This window comes from Nilaparvata lugens, chromosome X (genome assembly GCF_014356525.2).
Source record: "Nilaparvata lugens isolate BPH chromosome X, ASM1435652v1, whole genome shotgun sequence".
In the NCBI taxonomy this organism is placed as follows: Eukaryota; Metazoa; Arthropoda; class Insecta; order Hemiptera; family Delphacidae; genus Nilaparvata; species Nilaparvata lugens.
The window spans coordinates 101,358,852-101,383,960 of NC_052518.1; the positions used below are offsets into that span (position 1 = coordinate 101,358,852).

Below are 25,109 nucleotides of genomic sequence, written 5' to 3' on the forward strand. Positions count from 1 at the left end.
TTATAGCTGCCATTTTGTTTTTTTCACTTAAAAATTTTTATCTCAAGAACGAAATGTTGTATTGATCTGAAATTTGGCATGAATATTTATGCTATAAAGACTCAACTATAAAAAATAAAAAAAAATTTTTTCGTTGAAGTTTTTCAAAATGGCGGCCATTTTAAATTTTTGATGGCGAATATCTCGAAAACCGTCCATTTTACAGAAAATTTACAAGAGACAAAAAAGTTGGAAAATTTTTTCACAATTTCAATGATACCTAATTTATTAAGATTGGTCAAAGAATAACAGAGAAATTAATTTTTTTCGTACTGCATGCATGACCACTTTTCACCATTTAAAGATCAATATTAATTTTTTAATTCCAGATGTATTTAAGATGAAGCTTTGAAACTCGGTATGGCTCCATATGGGCAAACAGATGATTTTACAATGGTTTTCAGATGATAATGTTTGTCTTGTAAAAGTATTGTTGTTTCATTAAAAGTAAAGAACCAGATGTAGTGCTTCCTATTTCTTAGTCTCACGTTTCCTAGGTCTTATTTCTATCTTAAATTTCCAGTTTCAATATTTTCTTACGTTGCTTCTACACAAATATTTAATTATTGTAATGGAATTTAGTTCGCTGGAGTACACCGATATTCACTTCATGTATGGAGCAGCTCTTGGCAATGCGACCGAAGCAAGAAGAATGTATGCAGCTGCATTTCCAAACCGCCGTCTCCCTTCCGACAAGGTGTTCACAAGAACTCACAATCGGCTGAGAGAAGTTGGTTCATTTGAACGGAACAGGGTAATTGCTGGTAGGCCTCGAGCAGTTCGAAATGTTGCTTTTGAAGAGGAAGTATTGCAGAAATTCGATTTCAATCCTAGAACGAGTACGAGAGCAGTTGCAAAGCAAATCAATTCAAGTGCTTCTTCTGTGTGGCGTGTACTAAACAAGGAAAGACTTCACCCCTTCCGCTTTCAAAATGTTCACTCATTGGTTGAACGCGACTATGAGCCAAGAGTAAACTGTGCCCGTTGGTTTCTTCAGCAAGACATTATCCAACCAAATTTTCTAGAAAATGTGTTATTTACTGATGAGTCCAGCTTTACAAGAGAAGGAATCTTCAACTCTCGCAACAGTCACGTCTGGGCCTTAGACAATCCTCATGAGGTCAAAGTGCGTGGTTATCAGCATAGATTTTCGCTGAATGTTTGGACGGGTATCTTAGGTAATCGCGTGATTGGACCATACATTCTTCCTAATCGTCTGAATTCTCCCACGTACATTACTTTTTTAAGAGACATACTACCAGAACTTTTGGAAGATGAGCCTCTTGCAAACAGATATAATATTTGATTTCAACATGATGGTGCCCCTGCTCATTTCGGAAATGTTGTTACGGACTTTCTGAACATGACCTATCGTCAGCGGTGGATTGGGCGGGGTGGACCAGTACCGTGGCCCGCACGTTCACCTGACCTCAACCCTTTAGATTTTTTTTCTGGGGCCATATGAAAGACCTTGTTTACAGCACGCCAGTAGAAAACGAAGAAGACGTTGTGGCAAGAGTGGTTGCTGCAGCAGGTGCCATTCAAGATGATGAAAATGCTTTTATAGCAGTTCGACGGTCCATGATTGAAAGGTGCAGACTGTGTAATCAAGTTGAAGGACGGCATTTTGAGCAATTGCTGCATTAGTATCAGTGAACCGATTTGAGTGAAATTAATATTTTTCAATGTAAAATAAAATTTGGAGGAAAGTTATTCTTGTATATTTCTGTAATAAGAACGGTTTTCATGAAATTATAAAAAAAATTAATATTGATCTTTAAATGGTGAAAAGTGGTCATGCATGCAGTACGAAAAAAATTAATTTCTCTGTTATTCTTCGACCAATCTTAATAAATTAGGTATCATTGGAATTGTGAAAAAATTTGCTAACTTTTTTGTCTCTTGTAAATTTTCTGTAAAATGGACGGTTTTCGAGATATTCGCCATCAAAAATTTAAAATGGCCGCCATTTGTGTAGATGCGTAACAATATTATCTTTAGTTATTACAAATTGCTCTTTTCGTATCATATACAGTTCAATAATTATTTTCTTAGTCTATATTATGTAAATTCATCTATAATTTTGCTGTATTGTAAGCTATTTTATATAAGTGTATAAGTCAGTATATATTGTAATCTACATAAATAAAGTACTCAATCAATCAATCAATATCTCTCTCTCTTTCTCTCTCTTTCGTCGCTTGTCGTGAATGGAATAAACTTCCCAACTCTATTAGATGCATTGAGAGCCGAGCGGGCTTTATCCTGTCTTTGGAAAAATATCTTATAGAGCAAATGACTGAGTCTGTCCAACCCTAGAGCACTAGATGACAAATGCTCTATTCTCCCTCCCTTTCCATTCATTCATCCATTTTCTACATCTTTTAATATCCCATCTCCATTTTACATAATGCATCCTCTCATCTCAAAATTTCCTGTTCTCTAGTATTGTATATCGTCAATATTACTCAATTTCTAAAATTTTAATTAATTTCCACCCGCCAATTAATTTTTTATAAAAATTTGTTATTCAATCATTGAAAAATGTATTTTTGACCGAACGAAGTGAGGTCAAAGATTCAAGTCGACGGTTTGGCATTTCTCTAAATGTTTATATGTTTATATGTTGCGCATTTACGGCGAAACGCGGTAATAGATTTTCATGAAATTTGACAGGTATGTTCCTTTTTAAATTGCGCGTCGACGTATATACAAGGTTTTTGGAAATTTTGCATTTCAAGGATAATATAAAAGGAAAAAGGAGCCTCCTTCATACGCCAATATTAGAGTAAAAATCAGACTATAGAATTATTCATAATAAATCAGCTGACAAGTGATTACACAGATGTGTGGAGAAGCCAGTCTATTAATGTATTTGTATAAAGTCTATAGTTTCAATCAAAGACATTAAAGAGGTATGCATCTTTAAGCTGGGTTTACACCAACGTTATTAACAAAATGTTAATAACTTAATCCTCATAGATTTTATAAGATTGAACGGAAGTTGACAAACACATATGTTCATCATGTGTATGATAAGTTATGTTCAATCTAATTTAATCTATAAGGATTAAGTTATAACCATTTTGTTAATAACTTTGGTGTAATCCCAGCTTAAAGATGCATACCTCTTTGAGGTATTGAGTTATTAACATTTTTTTAATAAATTTGGTGTAATCGCAGCTTTAAGGTCTTTGGTTTCAATATTTTGTTTTGCAGTCATGGTATTATTATGCGTGCTCATCAGTATCAATATTCTCACATTCGAAAAAAACTAATTTAATAGGTGAATAAAAATAAACAAATTAACTAAAAAATGCTGAAGAAATTATACTATTTTTGATTCTAAAAAATTAATTTTCATCAGATAGAAAGATCATCACGGAACTGGAAGAATTATATCATATGGAATACAAATTCAAACGTGAACTGAGTTTGTTAACATTTAAAACAGTTGACATCTGGTACTTGTGGATGAGAATACTACGTGAGGTCTACTGTTCACAGAACTACTAGTTTTATGGATAAAATACAATTATTGATTATTCTAAACAAGTATGAACAGTTGATATTACACCAGATATAACGGTATCAGCTATCCTCTATAGAAGGCAGTGTGCAAGGCAGAGAATCGGCTACGCTGTTCTCCTAGCTTACTCCACTACCATTATAACGTGGAGTTATAAGTTCTCAAATTTATGCCAGTTTCCGATTGTTTCGGAACTTATGGGACAATCAATGACACAAATCACCTCAGATGGGTCATAAGTTCTGCAACTAATTTGGGTCACAAGCTGAGTGTCACAAGTTAGGGCATTAATGTCAAAAGTCTGTCATGAGTAATGGATCTTGGACGGGTAGTCACTAATTACTATGGATTTGCTAGGATTAAAATGAATTTATGGATCAGAGGATTAATACTGATGAATTTCCTTAGAGATTAGCGATCAGTTTTTGATTGCTGAAATTGATGCATCTTATCTACTTTCTTCTATCTTCTCCCTCTCCTTCTCCTCCTTCTTCTACTTTTTCAATGATTTTTTCTTCTTCTCCTTCTTCCTTTTCTTCCTCTTTTCTTCTTCTTCTTCTTCTTCTTCTTCTTCTTCTTCTTCTTCTTCTTCGTCTTCTTCTTCTTCTTCTTTCTTCTTCTTCTTTCTTCTTCTTCTTCTTCTTCTTCTTCTTCTTCTTCTTCTTCTTCTTCTTCTTCTTCTTCTTCTTCTTCTTCTTCTTCTTCTTCTTCTTCTTCTTCTTCTTCTTCTTCTTCTTCTTCTTCTTCTCCTGTTGTCTTCTTTCTCTGCTACTTTTTCTTTTTCTTCTTCTCCTCCTTTTTCCCCCTCCCCATCAACTCCTGCCCTCTTCTTCTTCCTCCCCTTCTCATCCCCTTCTACTTCTTATTCTTCTAAAACAGAGGGTTTAAGAACAGGGTGACAAAGAAATCTGTATTTCACAAGCTATTACAAGAAAATGTTTTGATTCATTTTAGAAAGAGAAGTTTTGCATCCATTTCCAATTTCCAGCGGACTAGTTTCATGCAGTTGACTTTAGTCCATGATGGTGATTTTATGTCCTCTACACTTTATAAATGTTTTGTCCAATTTTCTGAGCAAACAAGTGAGAGAATAGAATTTGAATCTAGAGTGATTGGAAACTTAATAATTAATTGAATATCAAAATCAATACTCTCACCAGCGGGCAAAAAGTTATCTTTTTGCTGGTGATGCCTAGAAATGTTATAATTAGTTTTTCTTCTCTCATGTATATGCATGTATGTGTAATTGTATTATATACATTTTATTTTTATTCTTGCTCGTGTACGTAAGTGTTTGAGTAAATCATTGTTTGTTTTCTTTTTGGCAATAAAATGATTTGATTTGATTTGATTACTGTCACAAAGCACTTAAAATCATTGTACCTAGAATGTTTAATTCCCCCCCAAAAAAACTAAATAAATGCTTATTTCCCAAAAAAAAACAAAAAAAACTAGAACTACTAAGAATACAATGTGTATTGCAGAATAGAATGTTACTGTTACAATAGAGAAATGACAGCATAAGTAGGTATCCCATCCCATGGACGCTCATGTTTCAAATTTCAACCCCAAAGAATAAGACTTTGATATTGTCAATACCACTTTTATTTATTCGAAAATTAATTCATATTTCAGTACCAGGCTTCATGGTAAAACCTACCACATCTTCAGCTGAACTAATAAGTTTGTTGTTGTTGGAGGAACAGGAAATTTAACAACACAACATCTCATACCATACAATCAAATTATTAATTTCAAGCCCATTTTTGTCAACTGAAGCTGATTACTGTCGTCTACTGTCTATTATTTTAGGGGTGATAGTGTCTATTTATTGGGGTGAGAGTGTAAGAACGGCACAGTATGAGAGACTACTAGCGTCACATAGCTTCAACTACTATAGTGAGGTCCACGTTATAATGGCAGATGTTGATTAGCAATGGTACTGCTATCCTTGTCTATCATTCAACAAAGCGGTTAGTGCTATCTCTTTCTCGCTTTGTTCTGTTGCAAGATCGTCTATTAATAATGTAGAATTAATAATTAATTAACAAAATATTTAATCTTTATGATGGAAATTCATTGTAAGATACAATTTCTTGCTTAATAAAATATAATTGATTATTTGAAACGAGAATGAACTGTTAATATTACATCAATAAACCTGTATCAGCTACCGTCTATAGAAGGCATTGACAAGACAGAGAATCGGCAACGTTTTTCTCTTATCTTTCTTCACTGCCATTATAACGTGGACCTCACTATAGGAATATCTTGAATGAAAACTTAGTTTCTCAGATCAGTTTATCAGAGATTGACAATGGTGTAATAACCGAAACCGGTCTTTCTAAGTATCAATAAATCTTGTGGTTTTTGACAATTTCTTAGTCTTTTTCATTCAATATGAATAATTACCACAATATCAACTTCTCAACTACACAAAAAATAGAAATATTTGGTTGAGTTTTACAATAAAGCTTGTAACATGGGATATCTTCTCATGCTATCTTTTCTCTATCATTTTCACTTTCCTTGCCCTATTACCATAGGTAAGGGAAGTATTGCTTTCCAAAAAAATTTAAGGTACCCTAATTTCATGTTTTCTATTAGTTTCAAGGTCCCCTGAGTCCAAAAACATAATTTTTGGGTGTTGGTCTGTGTGTGTGTGTCTATGAACACGATAACTCCATTCCTAATTAACCGATTGACTTGAAATTCTAAACTTAAGGTCCTTATACCATGAGGATCCGACAATAAGAAATTCAATAAAATTAAAGTCAAAATGGCGGATAATGGCTAAAAAACCATGTTTTTCACAGTTTTCTCGAAAACGGCTCCAACAATTTTCTTAAAACTTATACTCTAGATAGCTATTTATAAGCCCTATCAACTGACATGAGTCTCATTTCTGGGAAAATTGCAGGAGCTCCATAATATTCCTGAGAAGAATGAATTTTTGTTAAATTTCTATCACGATTTTCTCAAAAATGACTTGACCGATTTTTTTTTCAAATTCATATCCTGTATAGTTATATATCAGCTCTATTAACTGGCATAAGTCTCCTCCCTGGGAAACTAACAGTCCACCCCATCCCTGAGAAATTTACTTTGTAACCTCCTTCTCGTGCATGAGGTAGGTAGGTAGAGCAGTTTATTCAAAAGAACACATGTCGATATTTCATTTGTAGAACAGCTGTTTTGACAATTTTTAAAAAATCCTCAAATTTCATAATTCAAACAAAGGAAAATGTACTCTGAAAACAATAACAATAGTATAATCGTAGTTTTAATAAAATTATTTAGCCGCCAATCGGCATAATGTTATTCCCCTAGATTATCCTCGTTTAAGAATGAGGTTTATAGATCAATGAGCAAGGAAAGTTGTTGTACCACACCAGATTTTTTCTAATAATTGATACTGACCTGTACCAGTATATGAAGGAAGGTGGCTCAATAGTCTCAACCACTAGACAGGTCAGGTTGATATGACTTCCTCGTTTCACATATAACTCTCCGCTACCAAGGATATGTGCACGTGATACTGAAAAAATAGAGAAAAGAATACTGTTATTAGTAGTTCTAATACTTATACTAATACTAATATTAATACTAATTACTTTATGAGTAATTTATGGATTGGACTGCTTCAAGGAACAGTTTTATCACCCCTTCTTTTTCTTCTGCATTGTACGTAAATCTTCTACTCGAGTTCTACTCGAGCAGCCATAGTGATCGGATGTCTTTATCTCTTTATCTCCAATGATCACCCCAGACTCAGTCTCAATAATGAGAGAATATTTAATGAAAATACTAAGAAATTGTCAAAAACCACAGATTTATTGATACTTAGAAAGACCGGTTTCGGTTATTATTGACCGAGCGAAGTGAGGTCTAAGATTCAAGTCGACGGTTTGGCATTTCTCTTAATGTTCAAATGTTTGAATGTTCATATGTTGCGCATTTACGGCGAAACGCGGTAATAGATTTTCATGAAATTTGACAGGTATGTTCCTTTTTAAATTGCGCATCGACGTATATACAAGGTTTTTGGAAATTTTGCATTTCAAGGATAATATAAAAGGAAAAAGGAGCCTTCTTTCATTCGCCAATATTAGAGTGAAAATCAGACTATAGAATTATTCATCATAAATCAGCTGACAGATGTGTGGAGAAGCCAGTCTATTGCTGTATTTCCATAAGGTCTCTAGTTTCAATCAGGTACTTGTGGATGAGAATACTGTGTGAGGTCTACTGTTCACAGAACTACTAGTTACACCATTGTCAATCTCTGATAAACTAAAACTAAATACAAGAGCAGCAGAGTTTATACTAGTAGGCGAGTACTGATATTGGTCAAGGGCATGAACGCCTGCCATTGGCCCAGCTAGACAGTCTCCTCCCACTTAACGGTGTCACAAAATGGCGGCTTAAGCAACAGACTCGCCATGATAGCAAAATTTACTTTCAGTACAAAATAAGATCCAAGAAAACAAGTTGAAGATAATAAAACAAATATGTGAATAGAAAAACTATTGACTAATGTATGCTTACAAATTTTATGATAAAACTAAATTCTTAGTGTTGTATTGGTTGAAATTCTTGACCAATAGCAGTACTCGCCTACTAGTATAAATTCTGCTGCTCTTGTATTTAGTTTTAATTTATTAGAGATTGAGAATGGTGTAACAACCGAAACTGGTCTTTCTAAAGTATCTGTGGGTTTTGTCAATTTCTTAGTATTTTTATTCAATATGAATAATTACCACAATATCAACTACACAAAAAGTGAATGTGAGAATAGTATCTTTTGCTGATGAAACAGCCATCATTTTTTCTCGTATGAGAGTTGGACCGATGTATTTAAGATTGCCAAGAATGAAATAATACTGTATAATCGAAAAATGGTTGGACTCAAATACCCTTTTGGTATCAGCTATCCTCTATAGAAGGGCAGTGGCAAGGCAGAGAATCGGCAATGCTGCTCCTAAACCTTTTCCTACTGTCATAATAACGTGGACCTCACTATAGTAAGTACAGTGAGGATCACGTTATATTAGCAGTGGAGAAAAACGTTGCCGAACCTCTGTCTTGTCAATGCCTTCTATAAACGGTAGCAGATACAGGTTTATTGATGTAATATTAACTGTTCATTCTCGTTGAAAATAATCGATTATATTTTATCAAGCAATAATTAATAGTTTTTTAATAATTTTATAATGAATTTAGATTATTTATTAATTCTACATTGTTAAAAGACGATCTGTGAGCAAAGCGAGAAAGAGATAGTGCTATCTGCTTTGTTGAATGAAAGACAAGGATTGCAATACCATCGCTAATCAAACACTGTCATTATAACGTGGACCTCATTATAGTATTTTATGAGAGAAGATGGCATAAGAAGAAATCTCATTGTATCTCCTTTATCTTCATCTCCTTCTCTTCCTCTACTTTTTCTGTCATCTTCTGCCTTATACATAATAATTATTGAATTATTATTTTAGTTCATATTATGTAAATTCATCTAATACTCTTCTGTATTGTATATATTGTAATCCACAAAAATGATGTAATCAATCAAGTCTTCTTCTTCTTCTTCTTCTTCTTCTTCTCCTCCTCCTTCTTCTTCTTCTTCTTCTTCTTCTTCTCTTCTTCTTCTTCTTCTTCTTCTTCATCTTCTTCTTCTTCTTCTTCTTCTTCTTCTTCTTCTTCTTCTTCTTCTTCTTCTTCTTCTTCTTCTTCTTCTTCTTCTTCTTCTTCTTCTTCTTCTTCTTCTTTTTCTTCTTCTTCTCCTTCTGTCATCAGTATCCTACATCTTTTTTCTTCTTCTCCTTCCTCTTTGTTGTCTTCTTCTCCTTCACAATCCTATTCTTGTTTTGATTGGACAAAAAATTCTCAATATCCGATAAAATGTTTGCAGAAATATCGATATAATATTGAAAACGATAAAATTATCGATAATATCGGAACATTCCTAAACAGAGGGATGATCAATGAGTGATTTTGAATGAATATAGATATTCTCGTTTTTAAATAACTGATTAAATATCAATATTATCAAATATGAAAAAGATATTGATACTGTTCTATGTCTAGATCAGTGTAGGGATGTTAAGATATTATCGATATGTTTGATACATATCCCTGATATTATATTGATGTTTCAGTTCAAATAATATCAGTGAAGGGCTGTAAATAAGACAAACACAGGTTCAAACACATGTTAAGATATTATCGATATGTTTGATAAATATCTCTGATATTATATTGATATTTCAGTTCAAATAATATCAGTGAAGGGCTGTAAATAAGACAAACACAGGTTCAGAATCTGTGGAGCTCGCTGAAGAATCTTATTGTGAATGTAGATTATGAATGTGCTCTTTTGATACTTTGAAACACTCTTTATTAATGTGATCATGGAGTTGGAATATAATTTGAATCGATCAATCATATTCGAGAATAAGCAAATGTTTTAAGCGAAGCCCAAATGAATCAACTATACACTAAAGACAACAGAAGTTACACGTAACCCCAAGGGATATTTCACTCACTTCTGACCGGATTAAAGCTTTTAAATCACGTGTGCAGGAAGTTGATAAATTAGTTGGAGAATACAAAAAATTCCAGATCCAAAAATTCACTGTAGTCAAGGTAACAACATAAATCCAGATCTACAAGTTTACTGCAGCCAAGATAACACATAAGATATTTATGATGGTTTGGGATTACGCGTAGCCCCTGTTATCTTTCACAAAGTAGGAGAAAATTCTTCCGCATTCATCCTCTTCTCTGTGTATCTTTCTAGCTTTCTAGGTTAAGCAAATTCTTTTAATACCACCTTTTTTTAATAATTAAATGAAGCAATATCTGAACACTAACCGACAACATTGAGCTTGAATCCTTGAGATATCTTAGGCTCGGTTGACACTTGACACTCATAAGTGCCCGAGTCCCTCAGTTGAGTGGAGCTGATCTTAAGTGTCCACTCTTCGGACCCCTCGGAGTGAAGCGATTGAAATCTCGCGTCATTTGTGTAGGTCAGAACTCCAACTGTCAAGATATGGAGGTCGCGCTTCCTTATCCATGAGACCTGAAACCATAGATAGAAAAATAGGTAGACATTTTATTCATTTAACACAGCATAAAAAGTGACAGAATATCAGTAGATTGAAAATATTGAAAATTGGAATAGAATAGAATAGAAAAAACGTTTATTGAATAAATAAGCTACCTTAAGCGAACCTCAAAGAGGCTGCTTGACAAGGTACTATTATAAACAAAACATGTAAATTCAAATATAAATATACATATATCAGTGAACTTTATTTTTACTTAACAGTTAAATTCACTTATCAGTTTATTACACTGTCAAATTTACTTACAGAATTTACTTAACAGTTAAAATTATCATGATATTAATTAATTAATTGTTGGCTCAACTCTCAAAAATCTAAAGAGTGTTGTAGTATAAAGACAACCTGAACTTACATACAAAAAATAGAACAGAATGAATTACAACAATAAAATACATTAATAATGAGTTACATCTAAAGTGTAATTATTCAACCAAATCTTTAAATTTCTTTTCAACAGGCGCATTATTAACAAACTCAGCACAATTATCGGGTAAATCATTGAAAGTATCATAAGGAAAATATCATAAGGATTATACTGGACCAACACTAGCTACACACACATCGATTTTTGTTTGTACGATTTTTTGCCGTTCTTATAAATTATATTATCAGATTGAACAGATGATGTTTGTCAAGTTCTGTTTAATCTGCTAGAATCTATAAGACTAGCTTCACACACATTTGGTTTCATTCAGTTCGGTTCGTTGCCGAAAACGAATGAGACTTTCATACTTATCAGGTTTTAATTTGTACGGTTCCAATTAGGTATTTTCTTCTCAAACACAGCTGTGTTTGGATTTTCACAACTCATGCTGGTATTCAAATATAACAGCTGGTATAGAAAGAAAAATAAAAATCTTAGTACCTTTTTTGAAATATTTAATCACAACATGTTTCGGACATTGATGCCATTTTGTCCGAAACATGTTGTGATTAAATATTTCGAAAAGGGTACTACGATTTTTCTTTTTCTTTCTATTTCTATAAAATTAGCCCTATACAGAAAAGAGATAAATAACAGCTGGTGTTTAAATAGTAAGATGTGATTTATTGAACAACAAAATTTTCAAGTTAATTAAAAATTGTGAATTATTTGAATAGTATATTTTCAATTATGTTAATTTTGGACGTTCAGAGTGATTTTTTACTTTCCTTGCCCTACTACCATAGGTAAGGAAAGTATTGCTTTCCAAAAAAAATTAAGGTACCCCAATTTCAAGTTTTCTATACGTTTCAAGGTCCCCTGAGTCCAAAAACATGATTTTTGGGTGTTGGTCTGTGTGTGTGTGTGTGTGTGTGTATGTGTGTATGTGTGTATGTGTGTATGTCTGTGAACACGATAACTCCATTCCTAATTAACCGATTGACTTGAAATTTTAAACTTAAGGTCCTTATACAATGAGGACCCGACAATAAGAAATTCAATTCAAGATGGCGGAAAAAATGGCGGATGATTACTAAAAAACCATGTTTTTCACGATTTTCTCAAAAACGGCTCTAACGATTTTCTTTAAATTTATACCATAGATAGCTATTTATAAGCCCTATCAACTGACATGAGTCTCATTTCTGGGAAAATTGCAGGAGCTGCGTAATATTCTCGAGAAAAATGGCGGATAATTACTAAAAAACCATGTTTTTCACGGTTTTCTCGAAAACGGCTCTAACGATTTTCTTCAAATTTATACCATAGATAGCTATTGAATGCCCTATCAACTGACATGAGTCTCATTTCTGGGAAAATTGCAGGAGCTCCGTAATATTCTTGAGAAAAATGGCGGATAATTACTAAAAAACCATGTTTTTCACGGTTTTCTCGAAAACGGCTTTAACGATTTCCTTCAAATTTATACCCTAGATAGCTATTTATAAGCCCTATCAACTGACATGAGTCTCATTTCTTAGAAAATTGCAGGTGCTCCGTAATATTCCTGAGAAGAATGGATTTTGTTAAATTTCTATCACGATTTTCTCAAAAATGACCGATTTTTTTCAATTTCATACCCTGTATAGTTATATACAGGTAGGTAGGTAGAGCAGTTTATTCAAAAGAACACACATGTCGATATTTTATTTTTAAAACAGCTGTTTTGACAACTTTTAAAAAATCCTCAAATTTCATAATTCAAACAAAGGAAAATGTACTCTGAACACAATCACAGTATAATCGTAGTTTTAATTATTCAGCCGCCAATCGGCATAATGTTATTCCCTAAATTATCCTCGTTAATGAGGCTTATAGATCAATGGGCAAGGAAAGTTGTGTGAGTGTACCACACCAGATTTTTTTTTATTGAAAATGTGTTTCTTGTTTTGACACATGGTATATAACCTTCATCTCTTCTCTCCATTTATGACCAATCAATCAATCAAATTTCATTTATTGAAGTATGTTGCATATAAAAGACAAGCTTCACAGAAAATACAAAACACAGAAAATACAATAGTGCAAGGAGGAGACGTCAAAGAAAAAACACTGCTTTTAGGAGCACCCCCTGGAAGAAATCGATTAATTTCAGTTGATTTAAAGGAAATTTTTATTTTGTAATAATTCTATGACATGTTATTTTCTTCCCTCAAGACATCCACACATTCATCCACTGTGTATGGCGGTCTTTTTAACAGAACTTATCCAGAAGTTTTACAGAACTTATTTACTATGAAATCATGTAATATTCGTGGAAAAAAATCTCCCTGAGTTTTAATTTATCTTCATCTTTTTTTAGCAAACTATTCATTGAGAAAAAAAATGTTCCAGTGAACTAACAGAAATGAAATGACCATATGATTTTGACATGGAGGATTTTGAAACAGATAATCACGATATCAGATTAAAATAAAAACAAAAATGGGAAGCGTTTGTGAAAGACTTTGTTTTTTTCCTGTTTCCCTAGCAACGAATTCGAATATGATAAAACCTATTCGTGTCGAGGGGGCGTTCGGTGCTATGCGGTTGCTATTCGGAACCGAATCACCGTTTCACACTTATCGGAATTCGCCGAAAACGAACCGAAAGCTAACCGAACCGAATGTGTGTGAAAGTAGCCCTTCGCTAGAAACGAATTTGAACCTGATAGAATTTATTAGTGTCAAGTGGGCGTTCGGTTCTATGCGGTTTCGGTACCGAATTCAAACCGAATTACCATTTCACACTTCAATTCAATTCAAAATTCTTTATTCTTTAAAATGCACTATACAATAAAATTAATAGTATTATAATTACTAGAATACCCCTACAAGTCTATACGTCTGTGTGTAGGGGTGAGTTCCAGGTTACCTACTGGTTCTAGATCTATTGCGTTTTATCAATTTATGGCCTGAATGATTTTCTAGTACAGATATAACTACATTTCACCAACTTGATAGCTGCATAATAATAACATATCGTAATACCAAAACATATGGTACTGTAAATTATAGTTTTAAATCCATAACAAAGATAAGAGTAAAAGATCAATGAAAAAAGTAAATTTGAATGAAATAAAAGTAATAATATCAAACAAAACATACTGAAGATTTCTTAGCAACAACATGTTAATAATACTTCTAAATCTTAAAAAAAATTAAAAAAGAAAATGAGGAAAGAAAAATAAAGAAATTGAAGATTTATTATGTAGGAGCAGTGATCGGCGGATCCTCAAATGATATCAGTACAATAGTGCCGATTTATTACATAAGAAGGAGAAGTATTAAGATTCTCACTGATAGAGTCAATAAATAGAAGAATTCCGGGAAATAAACAAATTAACTCAGTGCAAGTATACTGACCGAAGCAGACTTTCTGTCATTATTGGAATTAGCCGAAAACGAAACGAACCGAATGAGTGTGAAAATAGCCTAAGGACCGCAAAATATCCTACAAGTAAAAATCGATGTGTTGTGTAACTGGATTAAGATGTAGAGTGTCCCTTTAGAAACGTCCTTCAAAACGTTGAAACCATCCCAGACATTTATTATGCCATATGAATTTATGGGCAAAAAGGTCCATAATAATTATTACGGGTTGTCAAGGGTAATAAACTCTGTAAGCTGCGGTACTCTCGTGAAAGTAGAGTCGTTAACTTCCATGCCTGAGAAAGCCCATTACATTTTTACACACTGGAGTGAGGTCCACTTTATAATGGCAGCATTTGATTAACACTGGTGTTGCTATCCTTGTCTATCATTCAACAAAGCAGATGGCGGTATCCTTTTCTATCTCCGCAACATTGCCACAAGTTATAGTTTTAAATACAAGTTTTCAATTACTCATGTTCTCATTTCACAATTTCGTTCAGTTCCAGTTTGTCGAAATTCCAAATCGTCAACTTTTCAAATCGCCAAGCTTCCTATTCGTCGTTTTCTCAGTTTGTCAAAATTCCAACTCGTCAACTTTTCAAATCATCAAGTTTCCTATTCGTTGTTTTTTCAGTTTGTCAAAATTTCAATCCGTCAAGTTTCAGTTCAAGTATTTCTATAAGTTAATTTTTCAATTTGTCAAGTTTCCAATTCCTGGACATAGTTCATTAAGTTCCAATGGTCAAGTTCTAAATTGTCAAGTTTTGACTTACTTTTTCTAATATACTTCGGCGTTCAATCCATCACGTCTAAGGGTTCAAGAAATGAGTTTTCTATACCTCATGTTCTCAGTTCGTCGAGTATTCAATCCATGAAGTTTCCAATTCAACCAGTTGTTAGTTCGTTCAAGTTCCAATTTCAGTGAAGCTTCTCAGATAGTCAGGTTTCCAATTCATCAAGTTTCCAAATTGTCCAGTGTTCAGTTTGTCAAGTTTCCAATCTGTCCAGTGTTCAGTTCGTCAAGTTTCCAAACAGTCCGGTGTTCAGTTCGTCAAGTTTCCAATCTGTCCAGTGTTCAGTTTGTAATGTTTCCAATCTGTCCAGTGTTCAGTTCGTCAAGTTTCCAATCTGTCCAGTGTTCAGTTTGTCAAGTTTCCAATCTGTCCAGTGTTCAGATTGTCAAGTTTCCAATCTGTCAAGTGTCCAGTTCGTCAAGTTTCCAATCTGTCCAGTGTTCAGTTCGTCAAGTTTCCAATCTGTCCAGTGTTCAGTTCGTCAAGTTTCCAATCTGCCCAGTGTTCAGTTCGTCATGTTTCCAATCTGTCCAGTGTTCAGTTCGTCAAGTTTTCAATCTGTCCAGAGTTCAGTTCGTCAAGTTTCCAATCTGTCCAGTGTTCAGTTCGTCAAGTTTCCAATCTGTCCAGTGTTCAGTTCGTCAAGTTTCCAAACTGTCCAGTGTTCAGTTCGTCATGTTTCCAATCTGTCCAGTGTTCAGCTCATCAAGTTTCCAATCGGTCGTGTGTTCAGTTCGTCAAGTTTCCAATCTGTCCAGTGTTCAGCTCATCAAGTTTCCAATCTGTCCAGTGTTCAGTTCGTCAAGTTTCCAATCTGTCCAGTGTTCAGTTCGTCAAGTTTCCAATCTGTCCAGGTTCAGTTCGTCAAGTTTCCAATCTGTCCAGTGTTCAGTTCGTCAAGTTTCCAATCTGTCCAGTGTTCAGTTCGTCAAGTTTCCAATCTGTCCAGTGTTCAGTTCGTCAAGTTTCCAATCTGTCCAGTGTTCAGTTCGTCAAGTTTCCAATCTGTCCAGTGTTCAGCTCATCAAGTTTCCAATCTGTCCAGTGTTCAGTTCGTCAAGTTTCCAATCTGTCCAGTGTTCAGTTCGTCAAGTTTCCAATCTGTCCAGTGTTCAGTTCGTCAAGTTTCCAATCTGTCCAGTGTTCAGATCGTCAGTTTCCAATCTGTCCAGGTTCAGTTCGTCAAGTTTCCAATCTGTCCAGTGTTCAGTTCGTCAAGTTTCCAATCTGTCCAGTGTTCAGTTCGTCAAGTTTCCAATCTGTCCAGTGTTCAGTTCGTCAAGTTTCCAATCTGTCCAGTGTTCAGTTCGTCAAGTTTCCAATCTGTCCAGTGTTCAGCTCATCAAGTTTCCAATCTGTCCAGTGTTCAGTTCGTCAAGTTTCCAATCTGTCCAGTGTTCAGTTCGTCAAGTTTCCAATCTGTCCAGTGTTCAGTTCGTCAAGTTTCCAATCTGTCCAGTGTTCAGATCGTCAAGTTTCCAATCTGTCCAGTGTTCAGTTCGTCAAGTTTCCAATCTGTCCAGTGTTCAGTTCGACAAGTTTCCAATCTGTCCAGTGTTCAGTTCGTCAAGTTTCCAATCTGTCCAGTGTTCAGTTCGTCAAGTTTCCAATCTGTCCAGTGTTCAGTTCGTCAAGTTTCCAATCTGTCCAGTGTTCAGTTTGTCTTGTTTGAAGTTTTGAAGTGTTAAGTTTCAAGTTTCAAGTTTGTAAAATTTTAATTACTTTTTTAATGTGCTTAAATAATTAATAATTCTAGTAATGCTGGTTCAAGAAATGAAATTTCAATACCTCATGTTTTCAGTTCACCAAGTGCTCAATCTATGAAGTTTCCAATTCATCCAGTTGGTAGTACATCAAGTTCTAAACTGTCATGTTTTAAGTCTGTCAAGTTTTGAATTACTATGCTAATATGCTTAAATAAATAACAATTCTAGTAATGCGGGTTCAAGAAATGAGTTTTCTATACATCCTGTTTTCAGTTCGTCGAGTGTTCAATCCATGAAGTTTCCAATTCAACCAGTTGTTGGTTCGTCAAGTTCTAAACTGTCATGTTTTAAGTCTGTCAAGTTTTGATTTAATATTTTAATATGCTTAAATAATTTATAATTCTAGTAATGGTTCAAGGGATGAGTTTTAAACACCTCATGTTTTCAGTTTGTCAAGTGTTCAATCCATGAAGTTTCCAATTCAACCAGTTGTTATAGTTTGTCAAGCTCTTAACTGTCATGTTTTGAATTACATTTTCAATACCTGAATGATTAATAATTCTAGTAATGGTTCAAGAGATGAGTTTCAATGGTCGATGTCAAACGAGGCAAACAACAGAAGAGACCTGCGACAGTTGAGACCAGCGACGGTAGAGACCGGCGACATTCGAGGCCAGCGACGGTAGTAAACTCCTGAAAAAGTGGCCTCAAATGTCCCCTGCGTTAGGCGACAGTTGAGGCCACTCTAATTTTTGTACAGCCCCGACAGTCGAGACCTGCGACGGCAGAGGACTCCTGAAAAAGAGGACTCCTCCAATTGAGTTTCGTCAACAAAGGTGGTCAAGTCATATACATTCCAGTACTTGGATGATGGCCCCTAAACATATTTTTAAGTAATGGGAATCCATTACTACTGCATTATGCCTCCTTCATTGACAAATATAAATATTTATCTATCTTCTATCCATCTATAAGACGAGATGGTGTCTGTCTTTCTGTCTGTTTGTATGTGAGCTCATCACGCTTGAAATACTTGACTGATTAAGCTGTAATTCTTCACAAAGATGATCGCTCTGAAAATCCGTCAAGGATAAGCACTATCTACCTTCAAAGTTCATATGCTTTTTTTATGAAGGAAGTTTCCATTATTTAGTTTTCAACAAATCAGAAGTTATAATCATTATAAAATGTATTTTGTCTGGAATCGCAGCAGGATGTGTCCTCAACTGTCGCCTGCTGCAAGCGAGTCTCTAATTTTTGTACAGGCCCGACAGTCGAGACCAGCGACATTCGAGGCCAGCGACGGTAGAGGACTCCTGGAAAAGATGCCTCAAATGTCGCCTGCGTTAGGCGACAGTTGAGGTCACTCTAATTTTTGTACAGCCCTGACAGTCGAGACCTACGACGGGAGAGGACTCCTGAAAAAGTGGCCTCAAATGTCGCCTGCGTTAGGCGACAGTTGAGGTCACTCTAATTTTCGTACACTCCCGACAGTCGAGGCCTACGACCGTAGAGGACTGTAAAACAGTCCTCTACGGTCGTAGGCCTCGAATTTCGTCGGTCTCGACTGTCGCGCCCCCAGTTTCAACACCTCATGTTCACAGTTCGTCGAGTGTTCAATCAATGAAGATCCCAATTCAACCAGTTGTTAGTCCATCAAGTTCTAAACTGTAATGTTTTAAGTCTGTCAAGTTTTGAATTACTATTTTAATATGCTTAAATAATTAATAATTCTAGTAATGGTTCAAGAGATGAGTTTTCAATACCTCATGTTTACAGTTCGTTAAGTGTTCAATCCATGAAATTTCCAATTCATCCAGTTGTTAGTCCATCAAGTTCTAAACTGTAATGTTTTAAGTCTGTCAAGTTTTGAATTACTATTTTAATATGCTTGAATAATTAATAATTCTAGTAATGCTGGTTCAAGAAATGAGTTTTCAATACATCCTGTTTTCAGTTTGTCAAGTGTTCAATCCATGAAGTTTCCAACTAAACCAGTTGTTAGTTCGTCAAGTTATAAACTGTCATGTTTTGAATTACATTTTCAATACCCAAATAATAAATTATTCTAGTAATAGTTTAAAATTAAATTTCAATACCTCATGTTTTCAGTTCGTCAAGTTTTCAATTCTTTAAGTTTCCAATTCGTCAAGTTTTCAGTTTGTTCAGGTCTAAATTGTCAAGCTTCAAGTTTGTCAATATTTTTATTACATTTTTAGTACTGTAATAGCTAATACTTTTAGTAATACTAGCAATTAATACTTTTGAGGCCGGTTTCCGAGCTCGGGATTTAGCTAAGTTCTAGACTTTGAACAGCTGGAGTCAGAAAATTGGCTATCCGAAATTGGCTCTAGTCGCAGTTTTTATGATAATCTTTATTTTCTCATTTCTCTAATTGGGAATGTTTTTTCTTGGCGAGATGAAACATTCCTAAATAATTAAAAATAGCTGAAACTCTACACTATTTTCTCTTCATTTTATTTCAGTGTTCAATTTTCTAGTTTCTTGAAATTTAATCAACACGTAGACTACGACTATGCCCTGTTTGGAGAGCCAATTTTCTGACTCCATCTGTTAAAAGTCTAGAACTTAGGCAAATACCGAGCTCGGAAACCTGCCCTTAAAAATATTTTCCTACAGTTACCTTGAAAAGTGACCATTCCTGCACTGATTACAGAACGCAAAGAATCACTTTTCCGCTTATTACTTTGCGTATTATCTTGCAGCCATCCCAGTCAGCTTTTGACATTGTTGGCGTGTATTTTGAATGCAAATTTTTTCTATCTATTTTTTTTCTGATTTTCAAATAAATAAAAATGAGAACTCATTAAATGATACATTTTGAATATTATCAATTATTCATTATTTCAAATAATATTTTTTTCATTCATAAATTGATTGGTTGAAAAATTATTTAGAAATCAAGACTCACTCAAAATTATTCAAATTTTCAAATAAATCGGATTAATTTAATTTTTAATTTGAATAAATTATTGATTATTAGTTTTCAAGTTTAAAATTAATTAAAGTTGTTATTAACAACAAAATTATACAGACAAACATTTGATGGATTTCAGCCATCATTTTACCCCTATTCAACCACTTCTCATATTCCATGGTAACTGTAGGAGAAATTTAATGTATAATACGTGCGCAAAGTTCCTCTGCTGCACTCAAGAAACCATTCCGACCTCGCCTATGGCTCGTGCGTAAACGTTTCTTTCGGTGCAGCAAACTGTCACTTTGCACACTAGTTGCACAGATAACTATTTTCATTGAACTTACAGCTCTATCAGCAAGATTCCTAACACGACATGGCAGTTGGGCAGTTTGTCCTATAGTGGTTGTAATCTCTCTATGAGTCGAGTTGTCAAAATATGGCTGATGATTGTAATGTGCCCCTTCCAAGTATTCTCCAATTCCTCCCTCAATCGTGCTCATTTCTGTCACTGAAAATAAACAAATGAGAAAAACGTTTATATTTCATTTTTTTATTGAGTAGAGCAAACAAATACAATATTACTGGACAGTATGATAGAGAGAATATAGCATAAATAAATAAATAAATTTTTATTGTCATTAAGCAACATTGGCAATAGACAAAGTCAAAACTATACTAACATTATGCAAGTCAGAAGGTTATAAGTTAATGTAATTGAAAGTATAGACGATATACATATATAAACACATAAACATAACTACATCTGAAGTAAGCCCAGAAAAATTCAAATATTCATCACTATACAAACAACAGTACAAACAAGGCCCTGTCGAATTGTTAAAACAAGAAAGAAAAGCTTTAAGCAATCAAGGAATCAAACATCAATAATCATATCGGAATCCAAGAACTCTTGTATAGAATAAATTGGTGTTTTCACTAACCAGTTGAAAAGTTTCATTTTAAATCTATCTGTAGACTCATTTATTAAGATTAGAGGTAACTTATTGTACAGTTTCAGACCAATAATATTGTAGCTATTCATTGACTTTGAAAGCCTTTGGAATGGTATATTCAGTCTATTCTTATTTCTTGTTGCATAAGAATGTATGTTATGTCTTGGAATTTTCTCTACCTTTGTTTTTACATGTATTAGAGCAGTGTATATATATATATAAAGATTTATGATTGTCAAGATTCTCAACTTAATAAACAAAGGTCTACAATGCTCAGTACTATTACGCGCATCTGCTAATATCCTGATGGCTTTTTTTCTGAAGTAAAAGTACACTGCTAACATGGCTACAATTACCCCAAAACAACACGCCATATAGAAGAATACTTTGAAAAAATGCAAAATAGGCTGACCGTACATAGCTATCAGGTACATAATTTTTTAATTGCTTCAACAAATAGATAACCCTAGACAATTTACTATTTACATACTCAATATGTGGCTTCCATATTAATTTTTCGTCAATATATATACCTAGAAACTTGACATTATTTACACTATTATCTGTTGGAATCTCTCTTAAGCTAAAAATCATTTGTTGAGTCTTATTATTATTCAATAGGAAACCATTTGCCCTGAACCATATGCTTGCTTGGTTTAAAGTATGTTCCATCGTAAAAGCAAGTTTTTGAAAATCTGAGTCTGAATTGAAAAAAGTGGTATCATCTGCGTAAAGCATTGACTGAGATGTCATTGATAATGGAAGATCATTTATCATCAGGGTGAACAGTACAGGTCCAAGGATAGAGCCCTGAGGAACACCAAACTTGATCATTTTTACCTTAGATTTAGTATGACCTACATAGACTATTTGCTTACGGTCAAATAAGTATGACCCAATTAACATGAGGCTTACACTGTTCATACCGTAGAGACCAAGTTCATTCAGCAGGATTGTGTGGTCGACACAATCGAATGCCTTGCTGAGGTCACAAAAGGTAGCCTGAGCAAATTGACCTGTTTCAAAAGCATCCAACACTTTTTTAATCAGAGCATCTATTGCAGATGCGGTAGATCTACCTTTTATAAAACCAAACTGAGCTTCACTTAAAATGTGCTGTTCACTTAGGTAATTTGAGATCTGGATTTTTATTACTGACTCAAAGATCTTTGAAAATATAGGAACTAATGATATGGGGCGAAAACTAGATGAACAATCTTTTGGTCCCTTTTTATAAACTGGTACTACTTTTGGTCCCTTTTTATAAACTGGTACTACTTTTGATAATTTGAGTATAGAAGGAAACACTCCTTCCGTTATACAACTATTAATGCAGTAAGTTAGAGGTTCAACAATGCAGTCTATGACCTTTTTAATTATATTGCTGGATAAATTGTAAATGTCTACACTGTCAGATGACTTAAAGCTATTAACTATATCTAATATAATGTTAGGAGTTACTTCAGAAAAACCGAAGGCTCCTTGCTGTAGTGCAACTTTCAATAAGTTGGGCAGCAGTAGTGATTGGCTAAACAATTTTATCATGCACTTCTTCAACTGATTTTACAAAGAATTCATTGAAAGCATCTGGAGGAATACCCATACCAACATTTCGACTCTCTTTTTTAACTTGATTGATCATTTCCCAGGCTGATTTACATCTATTACTGGAGAGCTCAATCTGAGTTGAGTTGTACTGTTTCTTGGCTGTATTTATAGCATTCTTATACTCAGTCCTAGCATTACAATACGCTAATCTAGATAAGTTTGTCTTGTCTCTTATAATATATAAGTGATGATACAATAACAATTTGTTTCTCATTTCTAACAACTGAGGTGTATACCAGGTGGAAGGTTTCTTCTTCACTTTGGCTTCAGGAGAGTTAGTTGTGACTCTAACAATTTTCTGTGGTATGCACAAATCAAAATAATACAAAAATATTTCCATGAAACGGTTAAAAATAGCTTCACCACCCACTTGGTTAGATAATTTGGCTACCCAATCTATATTTTGATAGTGCAGATCTAAAATTTTGCATCTTCCCAACAGTTACAGGTCTAGTAGAAACCATCTTTGTCTTGACACCGCCATCCCCTTGGGCCAAATTCAATAGGCTCAGAAAAACACAATCATGGTCAGAAAAATGGAATGCTTTTACATCTGTGTAGATATATTGTGTCTCTATGTTGGTAAATATATTGTCAAGGCAAGCAGATCCCCTAGTGGGCCTTAAATTTGTGCAATAAAAGTTGAACTGCCTTAATAGATTTTTCAACTCATGAACTGTTGCCTTATCTTGTAGTACATTAAACTCAGCACTAAGGTCACCTCCCAGTACAATACGATAATTTTTCCACCTGGGTCTACTGAACAAATGTAAAACCTCATCAAGACCCTGTAAGAAAAGAGCAGGGTTTCCTGAGGGCGATCTATACAGAGAAACTACAATAAGCTTAAGTTTATAATAGCTATGCCTGTTACTTCAAAGTTCGTTTTACTGTTGAGACAATCCAAATCTAATTTAATACTTTCTTTTGCAAGCTCAGGTCTGACATAAATAGATACTCCCCCATGTATGAATTGTTTTCTACAATAACTATTGACTAAAACATAATCATCTAGTTTATGATAAATTATATCTTCTTCCTTGCACCAATGCTCACTCAGACAAAGAGTGTGACAATTGTTTTTATTCCCAAATCCATTCAAAACTACATGTTTATTGTTTATACCTTGAACATTTAGATATCCTACATTAAATTCTGAGGTGATAGACATTTCAATAGGCTTACGTAAGTTAATTGTCCTGGGATTAATACAGCTATTACTAGTGGGCCGAGTTATTTTAGTTTGATTACCTACGGTCTCATTTAAAGATTGTGCATTACAATTAGTAACAAAAGTTTCATTTTTCTTACAACTAGGTGAACTACTCGTAATAGCAATAGATGAACAATCTATACATCTAAAAAATAATTGTTGTCATTTCCCTTTTGACCTAATGTAATAGTGTTTTTGGTTGACTCTAAAGTGGCATTGATTCGAGTTACAGTATTCAGTATCATGTCAACAATATGTTTTTTACCAATTCTGTTAAGATGAAGACCATGAGACGTGTGGAATCTTGCTCCCAGTGAACTTAAATCCATAAAAACAACGTTTGAGAAGCGTTTGCTTATGTTTTTCAACTGTTCATTGGTTTTACGTACTTCCACATTTACACATGACCACTGGGGTAGATCATAACGGTGTGGTACGGAGAACACTAAAACGTTAGTATGTCGCAATTCCAAAAGTCTCTTTTTGAACGATCTAATGAAATTATTTAATTCATTTGATGCTACGTCATTAGTTCCAGCAATAAGAACCACTAGATCTTTCTCACACATATCAGAACACATACTATAGCACTCCTCCGTCACTGCATCAAACTTGGCACCCGGCTTCATCATATTTAGAAAGTCATGATCACTCTCTGAAGAGACACCCTTGGCAGCCTGTCTTCCCTGACTGTCCGAAAAACACCTAATCTTCACTCGCTGTTTCGTGTTATTACTGTCAGTCTTATTCTTTTTATGTATGTCTCGTGAGTCATTATTATTTGATTGTAAGTCCTTTCCTTGCACCAGTTGTGTATTATTACTTTTTTAATTCGCCCACTGGAGTCGGTCCTCACTTCGTCGCTGCGTCAAAACATCACATGATGGCGAATTCACTAGCACCTCGTATTTATTCTTCCATCGGTTGACTTCATCTCTGGACATTTCTATTTCACTCCGTAAGACACGGTTGTCAACCTCCAAGGTTTCCACAGTCCTTCTTCTCCCTCTTCCTCTTCTTCCCTGAATGGTCCCCTCCATGGCATCCACCAACAAGCATTGCCGTCTCATCCAATGTCCCAGCCATCTCCTCTTTCTTCCCTTTATCACATCCAGCAGACTCCTTCTTTCCCCAACCCTCCTCAACACCTCCTCGTTTGTAACTTTATCCCTCCAACTGATCCCTCCATCCTTCTCCATATCCACATTTCTAATGCTTCAAGCCTCCTCTTATTCTCCTTTCTCAGCGTCCAAGTTTCTGCACCATACAGTGCCACACTCCAAACATAGCACTTTATTAGCCTTTTCCTTAGTGTCTTGTCCAGTTGGCTACAAAGAATTCTCTTTTTCTTATTGAATGCTGTTTTTGCCATAGCAATTCTTTCCTCAGTAACGGCCATAGATTTAAGTTGATCTT

General features: G+C 34.6%; 1 protein-coding gene across 2 annotated transcripts in view; it reads right to left on the reverse strand.

Annotated features, from left to right (window-relative positions):
- Positions 1-25,109, reverse strand: part of LOC111052754 (obscurin-like protein 1) — a 37,483-nt gene that overhangs the window by 9,889 nt on the left and 2,485 nt on the right. For both annotated transcript variants that reach the window (XM_022339512.2, XM_039442847.1), the window contains exons 2-4: positions 20,264-20,427; positions 10,445-10,655; positions 6,989-7,106 (exon numbers count right to left, since the gene is read on the reverse strand). In XM_022339512.2, coding sequence (XP_022195204.1) covers positions 6,989-7,106; positions 10,445-10,655; positions 20,264-20,427 — 493 coding nt within the window. The remainder of the gene's footprint in view (positions 1-6,988; positions 7,107-10,444; positions 10,656-20,263; positions 20,428-25,109) is intronic.